This window comes from Garra rufa, chromosome 9 (genome assembly GCF_049309525.1).
Source record: "Garra rufa chromosome 9, GarRuf1.0, whole genome shotgun sequence".
Lineage (NCBI taxonomy): Eukaryota > Metazoa > Chordata > Actinopteri > Cypriniformes > Cyprinidae > Garra > Garra rufa.
This window is the reverse complement of record NC_133369.1, coordinates 19,793,965-19,814,277: the sequence shown is the minus strand read 5'-3', so window position 1 is coordinate 19,814,277 and position 20,313 is coordinate 19,793,965. Positions and strand designations below refer to the sequence as shown.

The following is a 20,313-nucleotide window of genomic DNA, read 5'->3' as shown; positions in this document are numbered from 1 at the left end:
GCTGGCGTTTCCGGTTTTCAGGAGCGGCCTCATTCAATAATAAACGGAAAGTGAAACGGGTGATTGTTCAAGTCAACATATCTACCTCTGAATTGGTACGTTGCATATAAATGTCGACTTCGAAAGTTTCAGATTACCATTTTGTTGTTGTGTATGAAGTAAATGGAAGACGACTTTTAGATGTCATATATTTATATAGGCTATGTAGCAGCGTGATTGTACAGTGTCCATTGTTGACAGCATCGATATTTGCTGTCGCGTCAGGTGCATCTCGATAAAATTAAGATTTCAGGTCAACTAAGGCCAAATATCCGCGTCTCTATTACTGCTATTAGTTTATAATGAGATTTTAAACGCATTCCATACAAAAACGCGCCCCTTACCACTGTAACGTTACCATTGTTTACCATGCTAAAAAGTGTATATCAGGTAACATAATTACTACAAATATTTTGAGCTAAGGCCTGTCACGATTATGAAATTTTGGCTGTCGATTAATTGTCACGCAAACAAATGCGATTAATTAAATGAATGATTTCCTTCATTGCACTTGAGTAGAATTACACGATGTATAAGTATTATTTGCAAGGTATTATTATTATTATTACAGGTATTATTTGTAATATTTATATTAAAGTATTAACAAATGTTTACCCCTTTTACTCTATTTTCTTTCTATTTGTTAATTTTTTAACCTCAAAAAATACTAATATATATATATATAATAGAAATGTATATTATAGTATAATTTAGCCTTCCTTTATAGGTTAATAAACAAACATTGCCAGAGTCAAATTACATGATTTATAATTACTTTGCAAAGAACAGATATTATTTATATATTTAAATATTAACAAATGTGTACCCTCCTTTTTCATCCACTTTAGTCTTATTCCATTTACTAAAAAAAGAATATAAAGAATATATATTGTAGTATCATTTCAGTTATGGTTATTATTAGTATTATTAATACTATAATTAGTATTAGTATAGTTTTTAATATTATTGCACTGTTATGCAATTGTAATATATTTAGAAAGCATTTAGATATTATTTATAATGTTTATATTAAAATATTAACAGATGTTTTCCACTTTTACTCTATTTTCGTCCACTGTAGTCTTTTACCATTAACACTAATGTGTTTTTGAACCTAAAAAAAAAAAAAAGAATATATAAATAATTTATATATTATAGTATAATTTCCTTTTCAGTTATGGTTATTATTATTAGTATTATTAGTAGTAACAATATTATTAGTATTATTAATACTATAATTAATATTAGTATTATTTAAAATATTATTGTACTACTACTATTATGTAATAGTACTATATTTAGAAATGTGTGATTTCCTTTATGGCTTTAAAAATGCAAATGGGTAGAATTATGTGAGATAAGTATTGTTTACAAAACAAAATTATTATTATTAATAATATTTACATTGAAATATTAACAAATATTTACCATATTTCTTTTTTTGGTCCACTAATGTTACTAATTAAGCTTGAAATGTTTTATATAATGTACTATTAAGTATGGTTATTATTCAATTAAATATGTAATAGTTAATATATTCATGTCAGAAAGCTTTCACTTTCTGTTGTAATTTTAAGGAAGTGTAAAGTATAATCCACAAGCATTCATATTACATTTAAGAAATGTTAAAATCTTTGTGACTGGTCTATTGGTACTGTTGGTACTTAAATCAGAATAAATTAATATTAAATATCCTTCAAAAAAAATGTGAGAAGATTTCAGGGTAATTTTGCCTTTTTTGTAACAGTTGTATTGTGTTTACAATACCTATACTATGAATTTTTTTTCTGATACTATAATGGTTAATTTGTCCATTTGTTTCATCCAGCCTTGTGACAATGCCTGTGTGTGACATCTGCTGTGAAGAGCTCCCATCTGAGGCAGAGATGAAAACTCATCTCCTCCTGAGTCACATGGAGAATACGATGGCCTGCCCGTTCTGCTCTTTGTCTGGCGTCTCGTACGATGAGCTGAGCTTCCACATCAACACTGAACACATAGACAAAGACTGCCAGGACACGAATGCAACAGTAGTTGACAGTGGACAGAAAAACTCAAATCGCTGGATTGTTCAAAGTCCCACTTCTACAAAGACTTCCAATGTAAATGTGAAAAATATGGACAAGGTATCTCAAGCCTCACCTCAGTTACCATCCCAGGTAAACGGGATGGCCACTCCGATTACAGGGACCTCACTTTCTCAGGGAACCTCGACTAGTCTGAAGAGTTCACCGCCTGCAGCAGCCACAGCGAGTGGTGCGGTAAAACAGGTCAGAAATACACAAACATCCAGCAACAACCCAAGCAGGAAAAGAGAAGATGGGCGAAAATCAAAGCAGAAGCGTTTGTCCTCACCTATTAAAGGTGCTCCTGACTTTACAACATTAAACTGATTTAAACAAGGTCATCAGACTAATATATTCTCTTTGTGTATTGCAGAAGGATGCTTTCAGTGTCCAATGTGCAGTTTGGTCTGCAAAGACTGCTTTATTTTGCAGGAGCATGTTGAACTTCATCTACAGGACCAAGATACAGCTAAAGGTGTCTTACCTTCTTGCTTGTTTACAAGTGTTAAGTTTACACTCTTTTTATCACCTGCTGTCTATAATTGATGCCTGATATGGTTTGTCCTCTTAAGGGGCTTGTCCTGAGGTTGGCACTTCAACACATGCATATTCTACAAGCAATGGTAGATCAGGTGAGTTAGCAAGGTGATCGATTTGGCAGTTCTGAATAAGTGAATGGCCAAACTAAACTATAATAACTGTATTTTTGGCATTTCCAGATGTGATGCGCTTTGAGTGTCCTATGTGTTCTCTGAGCTGTTCCAGCAGCTCCTCCCTTCAAGAGCATGTTGAGCTACACCTGGAATTTGGCTCAGCATCTGCAGCTGGTATGTGTGTATTATAAATTATGCAACTACTTTTGTCTAGAATTGTTGGTTAGTTACATTTAAAAGATTTGTTCACTTCCAGAATAAAATTGCCTGATAATTTACTTTCCCCCATGTCATCCAAGATGTTAATGTCTTTCTTTCTTCAGTTGAAATCAAATTGAGGTTTTTGAGGAAAGCATTCCAGGATTTTTCTCCATATAGTGGACTTCAATTGGAGCCAACGGGTTGGAAGTCCAAATTGCAGTTTCAATGCAGTCTCTACACAATCCCAGCTGAGGAATTCAGTTTCTAATCTAGCAAAACTATCAGTCATTTTCTAAAAAAAGTAGTAAAATGTACAGTGCCTTGCAAAAATATTCATACCCCTTCATTTTACTTACATTTTGTTTTGTTGCAGCATTATGTTAAACTGCTTTAAATTAGTTTTCCCCCACATCAATTCACACTCCATACACCATAATAATGGCAAAGCAAAAACCAGATTTGCAAATTTTACAAATTTATTAAAAATAAAACTGAAATAAGTACATTGCATAAGTATTCATACCCTTAACTCAGTACATAGTTGAAGCACCTTTACAGCCTCAAGTCTTTTTGGGTATGATGTGACAAGCACATCTGCATTTGGCAATTATCTGCCATTGTTTGCCTCACCTTTTCACATCTCAAGCTCTGTCAGCTTGGATAGGGGCTGGCAGATATTTTCTAGAGTCCTAGTTGTTCCAATCATCTTCCATTATGGATAATGGAGGCTACATGCTTCTGTGAACCTTCAATGCAGCAGATTTTTTTTTTCTGAACTCTTCCCTAGATCATTGCCTTAACGCAAGTCTGTCACTGAGCTCTACAGGCAGTTATCTTGACCTCAGGACTTGGTTTTTGCTCTGATATGCATTTTCAGCTGTTAGACCTTTTCTTAGAGGTGTGTGCCTTTCTAAATCATACTCATTCAAATGAATTTGCCACAGTTTAACTCCACTCGTAGTGTAGTAACATCTAGAGTAACATCTAGAGGCAATATGAATGCTCCTGAGCTAAATTTCGAGTGTCCCAGAAAAGGGTATGAATATTATGCAACGGGATCTTTTCAGTTTTTTATTTCTAATAAATTTGCAAAGTTGTTACAAACCTGTTTTGTGCTTTGTCATTATGGTGTATGAGATGTAGATTGATGTGGAGAAAAAAAAAGTAATTTAAAGCAGTTTAACATAATGCTGCAACAAAACAAAATGTGAAAAATATGAATACTTTTGCAAGGCACTGTATATACCTTTTAACCACAAATGCTCGTCCTGCCCTTGCTCTGCATCTACGCATTACATAGTCATGTTGGAATGGTCACGTCAGATGTAGGTGGAAGTACTGACCCAGTTTTTACAAAGAAAACGTGCAAAGTCAGACGCCCTTACAAAAAAAACGACGTTGGACAACGTAATGCATTTCTGGTTAAAAAGTATATACATTATTATTTATTTTTAATTTGGACCCGTTGGCTCCCATTGAAGTCCTGGAATGTTTTCCTCAAAAACCTTAATTTCTTTGCAACTGAAGAAAGAAAGACATAAACATCTTGGATGACATGGGTGTGAGTAAATTATCAGGACATTTTTATTCTGGAAGTGAAGTAATCTTATTTAAGTTTAGAAATCAAGATGTTCTGTTTGTGGTTTCTTAAAACATCTAACTTGATGTTCATTTGGTTTGGGCGTTTTAGGACATTCATCTGAAGACCTGACTCTGGCCAGGAGGCTTCAGGAGGAAGAGAAGCAAAAGTGGAGGGAGGCCGAGACTAGACGGGAAGCGGAGGACTTTAAGAAGCTCCAGGTTAGCTAAATAAAACATCACTGTGAGATTTTAAGCAAATGTTTACCTAAAAAGTAAAAATTGTCATATTTACTCACCCTTGTGTTGACCCACTACAGAAAGAGTTTTTATTATTTCATTGCTCTTCACTACACTATTCAGAAGCAGTTTGGCCTTGATAACAGTGGTGGTTATCGCAAGCAAATAGAGAGGAACATGGAAAGGGCTGTGTCTCGAGGTCAGATGGTTCCTGCAGATTTCCACAGGAAAAAAGCAGAGATGCTTGAATCTCTGGCCTCTGGGGTGGATGATGGCAGAAGCAGAACATCAGGTCTGATTGAGAGTGCATGATAGAGCTTCATCAATAATCTTTACATATGTAGTCCAGCTGGCAAATTATTTGACTGAATCTGTTCAGTTATTTCATCAGTCATATTATCTATGTTGAATACAGTTGTCTTCTTAACATTTTGTTTAAAGAGAACCCTGGGTATTAAGACTTGTGTGGCTTAATATAACATAAATGATGTCTCACAGTGAAATATGTTGTAAAAAACCCATAAAAGATTTACATAATTTCAAAAAGATAAAAAAAAATTCGGACTATGGGGGCTACCATTATTTTGATGTCAAATGGTTGCACTCATGCGGTACTGGTGCTACCTGTCAAAATGACGATGTCCCCCATAGTCCAAAATACGTATAAAATTATATGGATTTTTTTTAAATAATGTAAATCATTCATTGGTTTTCTACTACATATTTCAGTTAGAGACATCACTTATGTTACATTAAGCCATACAAGTACAGTCACTTTTAATCAATTTAATGTCCTTGCTGAATAAAGGTATGCATTTCTTTCAAAAACAAATCTCACCGACCCAAACATTTGAACTGTAGTGTGTGTGTATATGTGTAAATATGTATATAAAACAGTCAAAGCTTAGACTTAACTTTTTTTTCCAGGACTCATAGGAGCTCTGTATAGGTACTATCAGAGGGACGCCTCTGACTGTGCGCATGTGTGGCTCTGTGCTGAGACTGATCACTACTCTGCATCAGAGGGGGACAAAGGTTGGGGATGTGGCTACAGAAACTTCCAGATGCTTCTTTCATCTTTGCATAGGCTGGAGCAGTATAACCTTTTACCTGGTATAACATCAGTTACATCATGTTATTCTCTTGGTTCCATGTTTATTTTCCTTGTAACAGTACCATTATAATATTTCCCTTTGCAGATTCAGTTCCCAGCATTCCGAGAGTGCAGACCTTAATTGAAGAGGCGTGGGGTCAAGGTGCAGATCCTCAGGGTGCTTCACACTTCAACCATCGACTGCGGGGGACACGGGCTTGGATAGGAGCTACAGAAATCTATGCAGTTCTCACCTCCCTTAGTGTGAAGTATGTATAGAAACCACAAGTTTACACTCACATATACACTACTGTTTTATACAGTTGAAGTCAAAAATTTACATACACATTGCTTAATCTGCAAAATGTTCATTATTTGGTTCATTATTTTTTTATTTAGTACTGACCTGAATAAGATATTTCACGTAAAATATGTTTACATATAGGCCACAATAGAAAATAATTACCCTGTTCAAAAGTTTACATACATTTGTTTCTTAGTTATTACCTGAATGATCCACTGCTGTTTTTTTGTTTTTGTTTTTTTGATTAGTGAAAGTTGTTCATAAGTCCCTTGTCTGTCTTGAGCAGTTAAACTGCCCACTGTTCTCCAGAAAATTCCTTCAGGTGCCACAAATTCTTTGGTTTTTCAGTCATTTTTGTGTAATTGAACCCTTTCCAACAATGACTGTATGATTTTGAGATTCATCTTTTCACACTGAGGACAACTGAGGGACTCATATGCAACTATTACAGAAGGTTTAAACGTTCACTGATGCTCCAGAAGGAAACACAAGAAAACACATGAAAACTTTATGAATTTCAAGATGAGGGTAAATTTGACTTATTTTGTTTTCTGTAGTAGCTTCTGAAGGGCAGTACTAAATGGAAAATATATGATAATTAGGCAAAATAAGAAAAATTTACACATCTTCATTCTGTTTAAAAGTTTTCACCCCTGGCTCTTAATGCATCATGTTTCTTTATGAAGCATCAGTGAGCGTTTGAACCTTCTGTAATAGTTGCATATGAGTCCCTTAGTTGTCCTCAGTGTGAAAAGATGGATTTCAAAATCATACAGTCATTGTAAATGGTTCAAATACACAAAAATGCTGAAAAACAAAAGAATTTGTGGGACCTGTAGAATTTATATGAAGAACAGGAGGCAGTTTAACTGTTCAGGACAAACAAAGGACTCATGAACAACTATCACTAAACAAAAATACAGCTGTGGATCATTCAGGTAACAACATAGTATTGAGAATCAAGTGTATGTAAACTTTTGAATGGGGTCATTTTTTATTGTGTGGTAACCGTTTTATAAAAGCAATAAGGCTTGCTATATTGTGAATAAGTCATGGCTGGAGGGCGTTTTGAGGCCCAACGCGAAGCGTACCTTATTGCTTACTTGTGGACTATATGTAAACATCTTTTATGTAAGAAGTTTATTCAGGTCAGTCCAAAATAAAAAAACAACATGCATTTTGAATGATCCCTCTTATTTTGGTAAAATAATGAACATTTTGCAGATTCTGAAAGGTGTATGTAAACTTTTGACTCCAATTGTATTTTGAAAAAAAAAATACTTTTGTTGAACAAAGGTGCATTAAGTTATTCAAAAGTGACAGTGAAGACTACTATATTGCTAAAAAAAATGTTTTTAATAATTTATACTTCTTTTGAACTTTTTGCTGACAAAGAATCCTGTACACATGTATTCACTGTATTTTTGAATAAATAAGTATAGCCTGGGTGAGAGACTTCTTTAAAAATATATATCGTACCAACCTCAAACTTTTAAACAGTACATGTAAATAGCTTAAGTATGATTAAATTAACATCTTAACTTTCCTTAAATTTTAGGGCCCGAATTGTGGATTTTCACAAGCCCACGGGCCCAGGAGACACACACCCCAGAATGCTTGAGTGGGTGAAAAAGTATTTCTCACATTCTGCCATCAGAAGCACAAGACTGCCACCCAAAGTAGTGCAGACGACATTACCACCTATATACCTCCAGCACCACGGTATTTCACAATTTTCCTTGTAAACGACAGCACTTTAATTAGACTAATGTGAATTTATTGTCTCTAATAAAACTTGAGATGGCATTAACGAAACAAAATTGACATGCTTGTAATTTTGTCCTGATCAGGCCACAGTCGCTCTATCATAGGAGTGGAACAAAAAGTAAATGGCAGCCTATGCCTGCTCCTCTTCGATCCGGGATGTGCACCTGGGGAAATGAGGAAAGTACTGTCGCAGGATACAGCAGCCACCATTGTACGGCGTATGCGCAAATACCCCGGTAGCCTAAAACATAGACAGTATCAAGTTGTCACTGTAGAAGGGCTGCTAACACCTGAAGAGAAACAGGTAATTTGACCTACAGCTTCAGGAATTTGTTGCTTAAAGTTTTTATACAGGGTCTCTGCAGATCCTTAAAAAGTATCAAAACGTCTTATATAAAATAAACGTTTTTTAAGGTCTTAGAATGTATTAAATTTAGCTAATTTTCGATGTGTGGCATTAAATTTCATCAGGACGGTATTAAATTTGATTTGTGCCGAATGAAAGAATATGTTTGGAGAGATATTTTCCCATGCTCTTCCCTGTCTAACAAGACAGTAAAAAGTAGTGTGTGCCCATGGCACAGGCATAACACATTTAGGGGGCAGTATTTTTCCTGTAGGCTCAGTGGAAACAGACGAAGAAGTATTTCAGTGGTAGACGCGAGGCCGCGAGCCAAGATGGGCAAGTGCAGGTTCAATGATAATTGGCTCGAGGATGTGAAATATCGCGGCTGGTTACAGAAAACGACAGAATAGAAAGCGCGTTGCAGACTTTGCAAAAAAACAAAACAAAACATGAAACTGGGAACAATGGACTGCAAAGCCCTTGACGCACACATGAAAGGCGAGAAGCAGAAGCGCTATGCCGAAAGTCAGGCAACAACTGTCCCCATTCAGATGTATGCAGCATCGGCAGCTACTGCAAATCCAAACGCTAACGGTGCGTTCACACTGGCACGTAGCGAGCGGGGCGAAGTGAGCGTTTTCAATTCATTCATATGGAAGTTGGGCGTAAACGGTCGCGTGGTGCATTTTGGCCTTGAAAGCGTTGAGAGCAGCTGAGAGCGTCAAAAGGTTGGGCATTCCTCAACTTTATGCAAATTTCGAGCGCAAAACGCCGGCGACAACCAATCGGTGTGAGAAGTTGGCAAGGAAAGACTATGACGGGTGTTTCCGAAACTGGTGGATAACTGAGCTGAAATCACATATTATCGAAAAAGTCACGCAAAAGTAAATGTACTTTGCATGTTTTCATTATACGCTACAGTTTCGTTTGCGAACCGCCGTTAAAAGAAGACAATGGAACATAAATAGGGTGTGAACATTGTTTTTCAGAGGCGTGCTCTGCCCTAAATTTGACACACCCCAAAGCAGTGGCGTTGTAGCGTTGCCAGCGGCACTGAGCGCGGATTTGACGCTGTAGTGTGAACAAGTGTTGGTGTCTTCGGGGCCCAGTACATTAATCTCATAACATCTTTTATTGCACTTTTAATTTAGCAGTGTAAATGATGTAATCTGACTGCTAACAGCCATATAGAATTTGATAAATTGCTATAATTTCAAAGGTGATGCATACATTTCAAAAGTAAAAAAAGGCCTTTATAAAGGTAAATCAAATATGCAGATTTAAGATGTAAAACCTAATGGAGCACTGATGAAAATATTGCTTCAGAATAAATAGTTTACTTCACCAGATATCTCTAAGTGGTACTTTTATGGGGACATTTGTGTGGAATAGTATCTGCTGATATGAAAAGTTCACTGTATATTGTAGTAATATAATTTGACAGCCATGAAATTGTGTTTACTTTTTACATTAAACACATTAAATATTACATATATGCATGTAATATAATGTGTATTTCCATTACAGGTTTAGGTCTTAAATTTCATATAAGGTGGTATTAAAAAGTCTTAAATTTTACTTGTTCATATCTGCAGATACCCTGTTATATGCACAGTCTAAGTTAAACTATTGAGCTGCTTGACATCTTTGTGTTTTGCAGAGCCGCATTCTTAATTCAAGGACACTGTGTGCTGAGAAAATTCCCTGATGGAATTATCAACGTCTGCTGACTGCAGTTTTATGTACAAGTTCCTGCTACTTTTATCTACTAGTTCCTTGAAACAGACTGTGAAACACTATTCTTGTATAAATGTCAATAAACGGTAATAAATTTAGAGTTTTATCTTGTTGCACAGTAAGTCATTTATTATTACTTGTTATAATGTAAGTGATCTTCAGTTCTTTAGATTTTTATTAATTGAATCATCAGCCACAGTTGTATGCGTATGTTATTCATTGTCGACACTGTCAGTGGTAAAGGGATGTTTTTCAGCCTTATGCACTCCAAGGAAATCTGAACCATCAGCGCCCCTTTCCTTTTTCCCACCCCGTAGGCCAAATTCAAGTAATTTACAGATCCTCCCCTCCCTTCTCAGTTTCCTGACCAAATGCATTATGTGCCAAAATACACTTCCTGATTTTATCAGGGCAGACAAGTCACAGGACGGACAAGTATCTCACAGTCACTCCAGAGGACAGAGCGAGATGGCAGGTAAGTGAACAGCAAGGTTGAACTGATCAGGTAGACAGCACACCACAGTTTAGGACTAACACACATAACATGGCTTAATGTGCAAAAAAAAAAAAAAATGTTTTTTAATTATTTTGCCATAAACACTTTGCTGCCAAAACAGTTGGATTTTAATCCATATGGATAAAGATAGTATTTTTTAATTCACTTTATTTCACCCTCATAGCTTTTAGAATAACGTTCAATTTCCTAACGTTAGCTACATTAATGAACTAACAATGAAAAAAACTATAAATCGTTTATTAATCTTGGTAAATGTTAGTTTCCACAATTACACATTTTAAAATCAATTCAAATTAAAAGTTGTGCTAACATTGAACTGTGTTTTCTCAACGGATATTGCACCTTATTCATCATGAATCGTACTATGTCGGTAAGTAGGCTCTGTTGGGGAGAAAACGCTTAACGTAGCGTCGACAGTTTAATTCCCTTTTTGTAACAAGTGTGGGAAACATCTGTCCCTGGTTGTTGTTCTAGTACATTGCGTTTCCTCTTGGGGCATATATATCACCATATTTTCCTTCACAGAGAGCACGCTAAAAATGTGAGACGCAGCGCAGTAAAATGGGAAAAACAAATTCTTGAGGCAAGGTACTTTAGACTTGAACGCCGCGCTTTTGAAACGTCGTCGCTGCAGTTGTAAAGTACGAGAACAAAATTTGTGGTCAAACGAGTAGATCAAGCTATCGTTGCATGAAAACAAAAAAAAGTAGCGCATTGGAATGCAAAAATGACGTCCTCCGTAAGGCAAGGTGTTTGTTTGTACTGGGATATCAAAACATATGATAACAGATTAGGAATTAAATGGGTTGCACTAATACTCAAGTACAGTCTAATATAGGAAATCATATTTGCTTAACATGAATATGCCATATATTTTAAGTTTTAAATGGGAATATTGTTTAATTTGTGCAAATATGATCTTTTTTGATGAATGTATGTAAATATACACTACCAGTCAAAAGTTTTTGGGCAGTAAGATTTTTTTATGTTTTTAAAGAAGTCTCTTCTGCTCACCAAGCCTGTATTTATTTGTTCCAAAGTACAGCAAAAACTAATTTTTATTTAAATAATTTTACTCTTTAAAATAACTTTTCTATTTGAATATATTTTAAAATGCAATTTATTCCTGTGATTTCAAATCTGAATTTTTAGCATCATTACTCCAGTCACATTTCCTTCAGAAATCAGTCTAATATTCTGATTTGCTGCTCAAAAAACATTTATTATTATGTTGAAAACAGCTGAGTAGAATTTTTTCAGGTCTCTTGGCTGAATAGAAAGTTCAGAAGAACCTTTGAAAATAGAAATATTTTGTCTTTATCATCACTTTTGATCAATTCAAAGCGTCCTTGACAAATAAAAGTATTAATTTCTATAAGTTCTCAAAAAATACAGATGATAATGTAACAAAAGCTTTTTATTTCAGGTAAACGCTGATCTTTGAATCTTTATATTCATCAAAGAACCCTGAAAAAAACTTACTCAGCTGTTTTAAATACTGATAATAATAATAAATGTTTCTTGAACAGCAAATCAGCATATTAGAATGATTTCTGGAGGATCTTGTGATACTGAAGACTGGATTAATGATGTTAAAAATTTTGCTTTGATCACAGGAATAAATTACATTTTAAAATATATTCAAATATAAAGCACTTATTTTAAATAGTAAAAATATTTCAAAATTTTACTTTTTTGCTGTACTTTGGATCAAATCAATGCAGGCTTGGTGAGCAAAAATGTTGCTCATTTTTAAGTGAAGGATCTTGTGACACTGAAGACTGGAGTAATGATGCTGAACATTTTCCTTTGATTACAGGAATAAATTACAATTTAAAATGTATTCAGATAGAAAGCAATTATTTTAAATAGTACACATATTTCACAATATTACTGATTTAGCTATATTTTAGATCAAATAAATGCAGTCTTGGTGAGAAGAAGAGACTTCTTTAAAAAAAACAAAAACATAAAAAATCTTTGATTTTGACTGGTAGCGTATGTACTATAAAGATGTCATGATGAATATCTGAATGTAGACACGTATAATGTTTAACTTGTTTTGTAACACATCTTTATTTACATGTCTTTTGCTCTTTCAGAGGATTTAAATCAAAGCGGTGGTGAGGCCCCTGAATTTAAGTTGTTTGCTCATCAGGGCTTCAACTTGATATCTGGAATCCATTCTTCTGAGGTGGTGGATAAAATCCAGAACTTTGAAATTCGAGACTCGGATGTCTTTGTCATTACTTACCCCAAATCAGGTTCGAGAACCAGCATGCTTCAAAAGTGCATTAGTACATGTAAAAAGAACATTTATATGTAACATAATTGCTACAGTTTCCTCAGCTGTACTTGTGTTGCTATAATCTTCCTGTTATTATGTTTATCTCAGTCAGACATCTATTATCCAGCTTTTTATGGAAGTCTGTCTGCCTTTTAAACTGCTTTCAGCGTAATGTGAGGAAACATTACTTAGACTATAAACAGAAAAATGCACGCTTATTGCGAATGGCACAATTTAAAAATCTTCAGTGATCGGTAATCTTAATAGACATCCTGTGTGCAGTTTGTAAACATGTTGTTGCTTCTGTTGGTCATCTTTGCAGGCACTATTTGGTTGCAGCAAATCCTAAGTCTGATAGAGGTCAAGGGAGATGTTACAGCGACATCTGATGAGCAGAATTCTGAGCGAATCCCATGGATGGAACTTATGAACCCTGAGAAACCGTTTGAATCTGCTCCTTCCCCTAGGATCCGTGTGTCTCATCTGGCATACAAATTCATGCCAGTTGGACTGAAACAAAAGAAGGGCAAGGTGAACTTCAATGAAATAATCAAGTCTTACCAATGTACAGTCGTGGCCAAAAGTTTTGAGAATTACATAAATATTGGAAATTGGAAAAGTTGCAGCTTAAGTTTTTATAATAGCAATTTGCATATACTCCAGAATGTTATGAAGAGTGATCAGATGAATTGCATAGTCCTTCTTTGCCATGAAAATTAACTTAATCCCGAAAAAAACTTTCCACTGCATTTCATTGCTGTCATTAAAAGACCTGCTGAGATCATTTCAGTAATCGTCTTGTTAACTCAGGTGAGAATGTTGACGAGCACAAGGCTGGAGATCATTATGTCAGGCTGATTGGGTTAGAATGGCAGACTTGACATGTTAAAAGGAGGGTGATGCTTGAAGTCATTGTTCTTCCACTGTTAACCATGGTGACCTGCAAAGAAACGCGTGCAGCCATCATTGCGTTGCATAAACATGGCTTCACAGGCAAGGATATTGTGGCTACTAAGATTGCACCTAAATCAACAATTTATAGGATCATCAAGAACTTCAAGGAAAGAGGTTCAATTCTTGTTAAGAAGGCTTCAGGGCATCCAAGAAAGTCCAGCAAGCGCCAGGATCGTCTCCTAAAGAGGATTCTGCTGCGGGATCGGAGTGCCACCAGTGCAGAGCTTGCTCAGGAATGGCAGCAGACAGGTGTGAGCGCATCTGCACGCACAGTGAGGCCAAGACTTTTGGAAGATGGCCTGGTGTCAAGAAGGGCAGCAAAGAAGCCACTTCTCTCCAAAAAAAAACCCATCAGGGACAGATTGATCTTCTGCAAAAAGTATGGCGAATGGACTGCTGAGGACTGGGGCAAAGTCATATTCTCCGATGAAGCCTCTTTCCGATTGTTTGGGGCATCTGGAAAAAGGCTTGTCCGGAGAAGAAAAGGTGAGCGCTACCATCAGTCCTGTGTCATGCCAACAGTAAAGCATCCTGAGACCATTCATGTGTGGGGTTGCTTCTCATCCAAGGGAGTGGGCTCGCTCACAATTTTGCCCAAAAACACAGCCATGAATAAAGAATGGTACCAAAACACCCTCCAACAGCAACTTCTTCCAACAATCCAACACCAGTTTGGTGAAGAACAATGCATTTTCCAGCATGATGGAGCACCGTGCCATAAGGCAAAAGTGATAACTAAGTGGCTCGGGGACCAAAACGTTGAAATTTTGGGTCCATGGCCTGGAAACTCCCCAGATCTTGATCCCATTGAGAACTTGTGGTCAATCCTCAAGAGGCGAGTGGACAAACAAAAACCCACTAATTCTGACAAACTCCAAGAAGTGATTATGAAAGAATGGGTTGCTATCAGTCAGGATTTGGCCCAGAAGTTGATTGAGAGCATGCCCAGCGAATTGCAGAGGTCCTGAAAAAGAAGGGCCAACACTGCAAATACTGACTCTTTGCATAAATGTCATGTAATTGTCGATAAAAGCCTTTGAAACGTATGAAGTGCTTGTAATTATATTTCAGTACATCACAGAAACAACTGAAACAAAGATCTAAAAGCAGTTTAGCAGCAAACTTTGTGAAAACTAAAATTTGTGTCATTTTCAAAACTTTTGGCCACGACTGTACTGAATAATTATGACTGCTGCTTTTTCTTACAGTTTTGCATTTGAAGTCTCAATAAAATTGATCTCATTGATTTCTTCATTCTTCCTAATGACTGACAGGTCATCTATGTGGCCAGAAATCCAAAGGATGTTTTGGTGTCTTACTACCATTTTCACAAATATGCAAATATGCTGGAGACCCCGAAAGACTTTGATGAGTTTTTTGAGAAATTCATGGAAGGAAATGGTAAACAAAATGCCTTTTTCATGTAATTTGCCATTTCAATCAAAGCAACTGTTTGATCAACAATCTTGACAAATATCATGTGTTTCAGTTTTTGGTAGTTGCTGGTTTGAGCATGTCAAGGCCTGGTACTCCCACAAAGATGAGATGAATTTCTTGTACATCACATATGAAGAGATGATTAAGGTTTGTCTGGTTTGCTTGTTTTCTTGAAAAATAAGATATACTGTACTTTACCATTTAATATTTTGGGGTCAGTAAGAATTGTTTTAAGACATAAATACAGCAAGGATGCATTAGTTTGTAAAAAAAAACCAAAGTAAAAACATTTTTAATTTTACAAAATATTTTTATTTCAATTAAATACCTTTTTTTAATTCATCAAAAAATCTTTTTAAAAAATCAGAGTTTACGGAAAATTTTTGAAATGATTAAAAATAAGAAATATTTTTTTCAGTATCAAATTAGCATATGAGAATTATTTCTGAAGGATCACGTGACACCAAAGAAATGACAGGAATAAATTACATTTTAAAATGTATTCAAATAAGTTTCAAAATTTTACCATTTTTGCTGTACTTTGGATCAAATAAATGCAGGCTTGGTGAGCAGAAGAGACTTCTTTAAAAAACATTAAACATTTTACTTTTCCAAAACGTTAACCTGGTGCAGGTTCATAAAACCAAACCCTGTTTTCACTGTATTTTTGATAAAATAGATAAATATAAATGCAGCCTTAGTCTAAAGACTTCTTTCCAAACAGAAAAATTGACCCCAAATGTGTACACATAACCTCAGAGCAGGAGTATCAATCCAGAAAATTCTGTAGCTTATCAAAGCGTGTATGCTTGCAGGACTTGCGTTCAGTGGTTGAAAGGATTACTTCATTCTTGGGGAAGAACTTGACGTCACAGCAGTTGAATGATGTTGTTGAGCACAGTATCTTCAAAAACATGAAGAACAATCCTCAGGCCAATTACGAGCAGGTCCCTGCCATCCTGCTGAACCACCAGGTTGGAGCATTTCTGAGGAAAGGTATATAAACATCTCATTGTGATTCACTATTTCAAGCACACAGATTAAAGGGATAGTTCACTCCAAAAATGAAAATTCTGTCATTAATTACTCACCCTCATGTCATTCCAAACCCGCAAGACCTTCGTTCATCTTCTGATCTTCGGGCCCTACCACAGTCAAGGCCTAGAACCATAGTAAGATGTATTAATGATGTTTCTATGCCTTGACCATGGTAGTACCCTTGCTGTTTATCAAGGGTCAGAGAGCTCTTGGATTTCATCAAAAATATCTTAATTTGTGTTCCGAAGATGAATGAAGGTCTTACGGGTTTGGAACGACATGAGGGTAATTAATTACAGAATTTTTATTTTTGAGTGAATTATCCCTTTAAGTATCATTACAAAGTTCACTATCAGTACACTCTCAAATTCTTGTGATTGTGAAAATGAAGATTCTGTCATTGTTTACTCAGCCTCATCTGACACAGTAGTTACTGACAGCCTTTTATTCCGTACAATGAAAAAACTGGTGGCTGCTGATTCTGATCTTTTGTTTTCCTCAGAAGAAAGTGAGTTACACTTTCTTACGCAATCATTACATAATCACAAGGATTTTTACTCATAGAACCTAATAGTTATACTTTATCTGTGAGCTCATTTTTGTCTCTCCAAGACAAAGCTTTTCTTAAAGGATTAGTTCACTTCCAGAACAAAAATGTACAGATAATTTACTCACCTCCTTGTTATCCAAGATGTTAATGTAATTCTGTCTTCAGTCCTAAAGAAATTATGTTTATTGAGGAAAACATTTCAGGAATTGTCTCCATATAGCAGACTTCAATGGTGCCCCCAAGTTTGAACTTCCTAAACGATCCCAGCCGAGTCTTATCTAGTGAAACAATCTGTCATTTTCTAAACAAATTGACAGTTTATATACTTTTAACCTCAAACGCTTGTCTTGTTTCATCACTGCAATGTGCATGAGTAGTCTGTGTTATCTGGGTCAATACAGTTAGGTTATGTCAAAAAACTCCCATCTCATTTTCTTCAACTTCAAAATCACCCTACATCGCTGTTTTACCTTTTTATGCAAAGGGTGTTTGATCTTCTTGCTTGTTCACTTTGTAAACACTGGGTCGGTACTTCTGCAGCAATGTAAAGTTGGAGAAGAAAACGAGATGGAAGTTTTTTCGACATAACGTTACCCTAACTGTCTTGAACCGAAAAAAAAGAGTCCACGCGCTAATAGACAAGACAAGCGTTTAAGAAGAGGTTAAAAAGTATAGACCTTTTTCCTGAGTAAACGATGAGCGCCGCCATTACGAATTCTAACGTCAGATTGAATGCTTTTCTGTTCCGGTTTCCATAGGAACCCATTCAAATAGCATCCATCAGTTTTTAATGTAGCTAAGGTCCGCTGCTTCGTGTCATCTACACACTCATTAAAGTGAGGCACTGACAAATGACGGTCATTGCGACATTGCCAAGTGATGGCGCTATGGAGCCATGTGCTTTTTGAAAACAGGTTTAACATTAGTTTATTAGCTCGGAATATACCCTATAATTTGACTAGAAACAATGCAGACCGGAAATGCAAAGCATTCTTTCAGTTAAGAGTCGGACTTACTTCCGTGTTCAGGAAAAAACGTTTATATAAATTGTCAATTTGTTTAGAAAATGACAGATTGTTTCACTAGATAAGACCGTTTTTCCTCGGCTGTGATCGTTTTTAGAGCCCTCTGAAGCTGCATTCAAACTGCTTTTTGGAAGTTTAAACTTGGGGGCACCATTGAAGTCCATCATATGGAGAAAATTCCTTAAATGTTTTTCTCAAGAAACATAATTTCTTACTGACTGAAGAAAGAAAGACATGGACATCTTTGATGACAAAGGGGTGAGTCAATTATCTGTACATTTTTGTTCTGGAAGTGAACTTCTCCTTTAAGACTCCTACAAACCACAGTATCTCTTGAATGCGTTTCCACCCATCGTATCATTCCTACAGTGAATTTATAATTATATTTTGGCAAGTCATTGTATCCACCTTTCAGTAAGAGCGGGCATGGCCATTTAATGTGTCTTCCGGTGTCATTCACTTCCAGCTATTTTTAGCTGTACAAAACAGTTGACTTGATATTGCAAAATGGTGTGTCTTACCATATTATTTTATGTATTATCTTAATTATGAACACACTGGTTTGTAGTGAAAACAGTTTTACCATTTACTGCACTTTGTTATTCGTCTCGTTATTTTACTACCACGGCTAATGAACTGGAAGTCTCGCGCATTCACAGAAAACGGCATACTTCCACGTTGAGAATACAGTCACTAATCTCTTCCATTAAGTAATTTGAATGTTTTTAACCTGTTGAATTTAGTTATTGACTGAAATATAACCTCACTGCTTACCTCTGAACAGGAATTGTTGGTGACTGGAAGAACTGCTTCACTGTGGCACAGAATGAGAGATTTGACAAAGTGTACCAACAGAGGATGAAAGATATTCCTCTTTCTTTCATCTGGGACATGAGTAATCTCATCACACCATGATTTATTCAGTCTCATCATGTGTACTCACAAAAACATCTGAAACTGTTCGAAAGTTTGGGGTCAGTCAATTAAAGTAAATCAAATAAGCATATTAGAATGATTTCTGAAGGATGTGACATTGAAGGAAGGAATGAATTAAAATCTATTAAAAGTTCTTTTGTCATAATATTTTATTTAAATAAAGCTTAAGCCACCTATTTTAAAAACGTTTTTAAAATCTTACCAAACCCCAAACTTCTGAACAGTAATATATACAAAATACAATGTTAAGCAAATATCTTACTTGCTTTCTATATTTTATGAATTTAAAGTTCAAGGCAGCTTAAGATGCAGATACAGTGTATGACATGACTCACTGCTGTCCTCTTCTGGAACACTGTGAAATTACCATTTAAAAAGAAGAGTATAAATACGTTTATTTCATACTAAGTACAGTTCAAATCTATTAACATATTTACTGATATATCTTGAAACTTACTGACATAAAAACTATAATAAAGGTTTATTTGGAGTACTACTTGTGCACAATGAACATTTCTTAATATTAAGCCTAAAATATGTAGTGTCACTATTGATGAGGATTGTATGATTTTTGAATATTATCAGTCTTTAAATGCAAGATATTTCGACAGATGCAAATACGTCCTTGTCACACGTTTTGGTTTTGTCCTAAACAATGACTGTATGATTTTGAGATCCATCTTTTCACACTGAGGACAACTGAGTGACTCATATGCACCTATTACAGAAGGTTCAAACGTTCACTGATGCTTTAGAAGAAAACACAATGCATTAAGAGCCAGGGGTGTAAACTTTTGAACAGAATAAAATGTGATTTTTCTTTTTTTTTTTCATGTACGAATGCCCTTCAGAAGATATTTACATACAAGATATTTCTCAGAAGTCAAAATAAATTAAATTTACCCTGATCTTCAAATGGAATGTTTTCACCCCCAAGCTTAGTGCATCGTGTTTCCTTCTAAAGCATCAGTGAACATTTAAACCTTTTGTAATAGTTGCATGAGTATCTCAATTGTCCTCAGTGTGAAAAGATGGATCTCAAAATCATACATTTTGACCTCTACTTTAAATATGTACATGTATTTGTAATGCACTTAGAAATAAATAATAGTATATATGTTTTCACTAGGTTTGCTTGTGCATTTTTGTTAGTGAAATAAACAGCTGTTTCAGTCAAACGCGAAATAAAGTTAATTCCAAACATAATCAAATATTATGTCAATCAGAAACTCTGGAGAATTATTTGAGTTTTTCCTCAGATTTCAGTGATTACATTAAAGGGATAGTTCACCCAAAAATGAAAATTTGATGTTTATCTGCTTACCCCCAATGCATCCAAGATGTAGGTTACTTTGTTTCCTCAGAAAAACACAAACGAAGATTTTTAACGAAAACCGGTGCAGTCTGCCAGCCTTATCATGGACGTGGATGGGCACCAAACCTTTAAAAGTAAACAAAAACATGCACAGACAAATCCAAATTACACCCTGCGGCTCGTGATGATACATTGATGTCCTAAGACACGAAACGATCGGTTTTTGTGAG

At 35.6% G+C, this 20,313-nt stretch overlaps 2 protein-coding genes across 2 annotated transcripts; both read left to right on the top strand.

The window, feature by feature from the left end:
• Positions 1-26: 26 nt before the first annotated feature.
• Positions 27-10,130, top strand: zufsp (zinc finger containing ubiquitin peptidase 1). Its single transcript, XM_073847451.1, has 12 exons — positions 27-95; positions 1,868-2,403; positions 2,479-2,580; positions 2,678-2,737; positions 2,825-2,932; positions 4,650-4,759; positions 4,901-5,069; positions 5,705-5,890; positions 5,977-6,139; positions 7,733-7,896; positions 8,025-8,245; positions 9,948-10,130. The coding sequence occupies exons 2-12, from the start codon at positions 1,878-1,880 to the stop codon at positions 9,993-9,995; spliced, it is 1,857 nt and encodes a 618-aa protein (XP_073703552.1). The 5' UTR covers positions 27-95; positions 1,868-1,877; the 3' UTR covers positions 9,996-10,130.
• A 321-nt stretch (positions 10,131-10,451) lies between these two features.
• On the top strand, positions 10,452-19,893 carry LOC141342912 (amine sulfotransferase-like). Its single transcript, XM_073847490.1, has 7 exons — positions 10,452-10,499; positions 12,644-12,805; positions 13,151-13,359; positions 15,057-15,183; positions 15,272-15,366; positions 16,035-16,215; positions 18,617-19,893. Exons 1-7 carry the CDS (start codon positions 10,493-10,495, stop codon positions 18,745-18,747), a joined length of 912 nt encoding a protein of 303 aa, XP_073703591.1. The 5' UTR covers positions 10,452-10,492; the 3' UTR covers positions 18,748-19,893.
• The last annotated feature ends 420 nt before the right edge of the window (positions 19,894-20,313 follow it).

Coding starts and splice junctions, on each gene's coding strand:
- zufsp (XM_073847451.1), top strand. CDS start 1,878: ATGCCTGTGTGTGACATCTGCTGTGAAGAGCTCCCATCTGAGGCAGAG. Junction 6,140..7,732: donor CTCACCTCCCTTAGTGTGAA/GTATGTATAGAA, acceptor CTTAAATTTTAG/GGCCCGAATTGTGGATTTTC. Junction 7,897..8,024: donor TATATACCTCCAGCACCACG/GTATTTCACAAT, acceptor TGTCCTGATCAG/GCCACAGTCGCTCTATCATA.
- LOC141342912 (XM_073847490.1), top strand. Junction 12,806..13,150: donor CATTACTTACCCCAAATCAG/GTTCGAGAACCA, acceptor TCATCTTTGCAG/GCACTATTTGGTTGCAGCAA. Junction 15,184..15,271: donor GAAATTCATGGAAGGAAATG/GTAAACAAAATG, acceptor CATGTGTTTCAG/TTTTTGGTAGTTGCTGGTTT.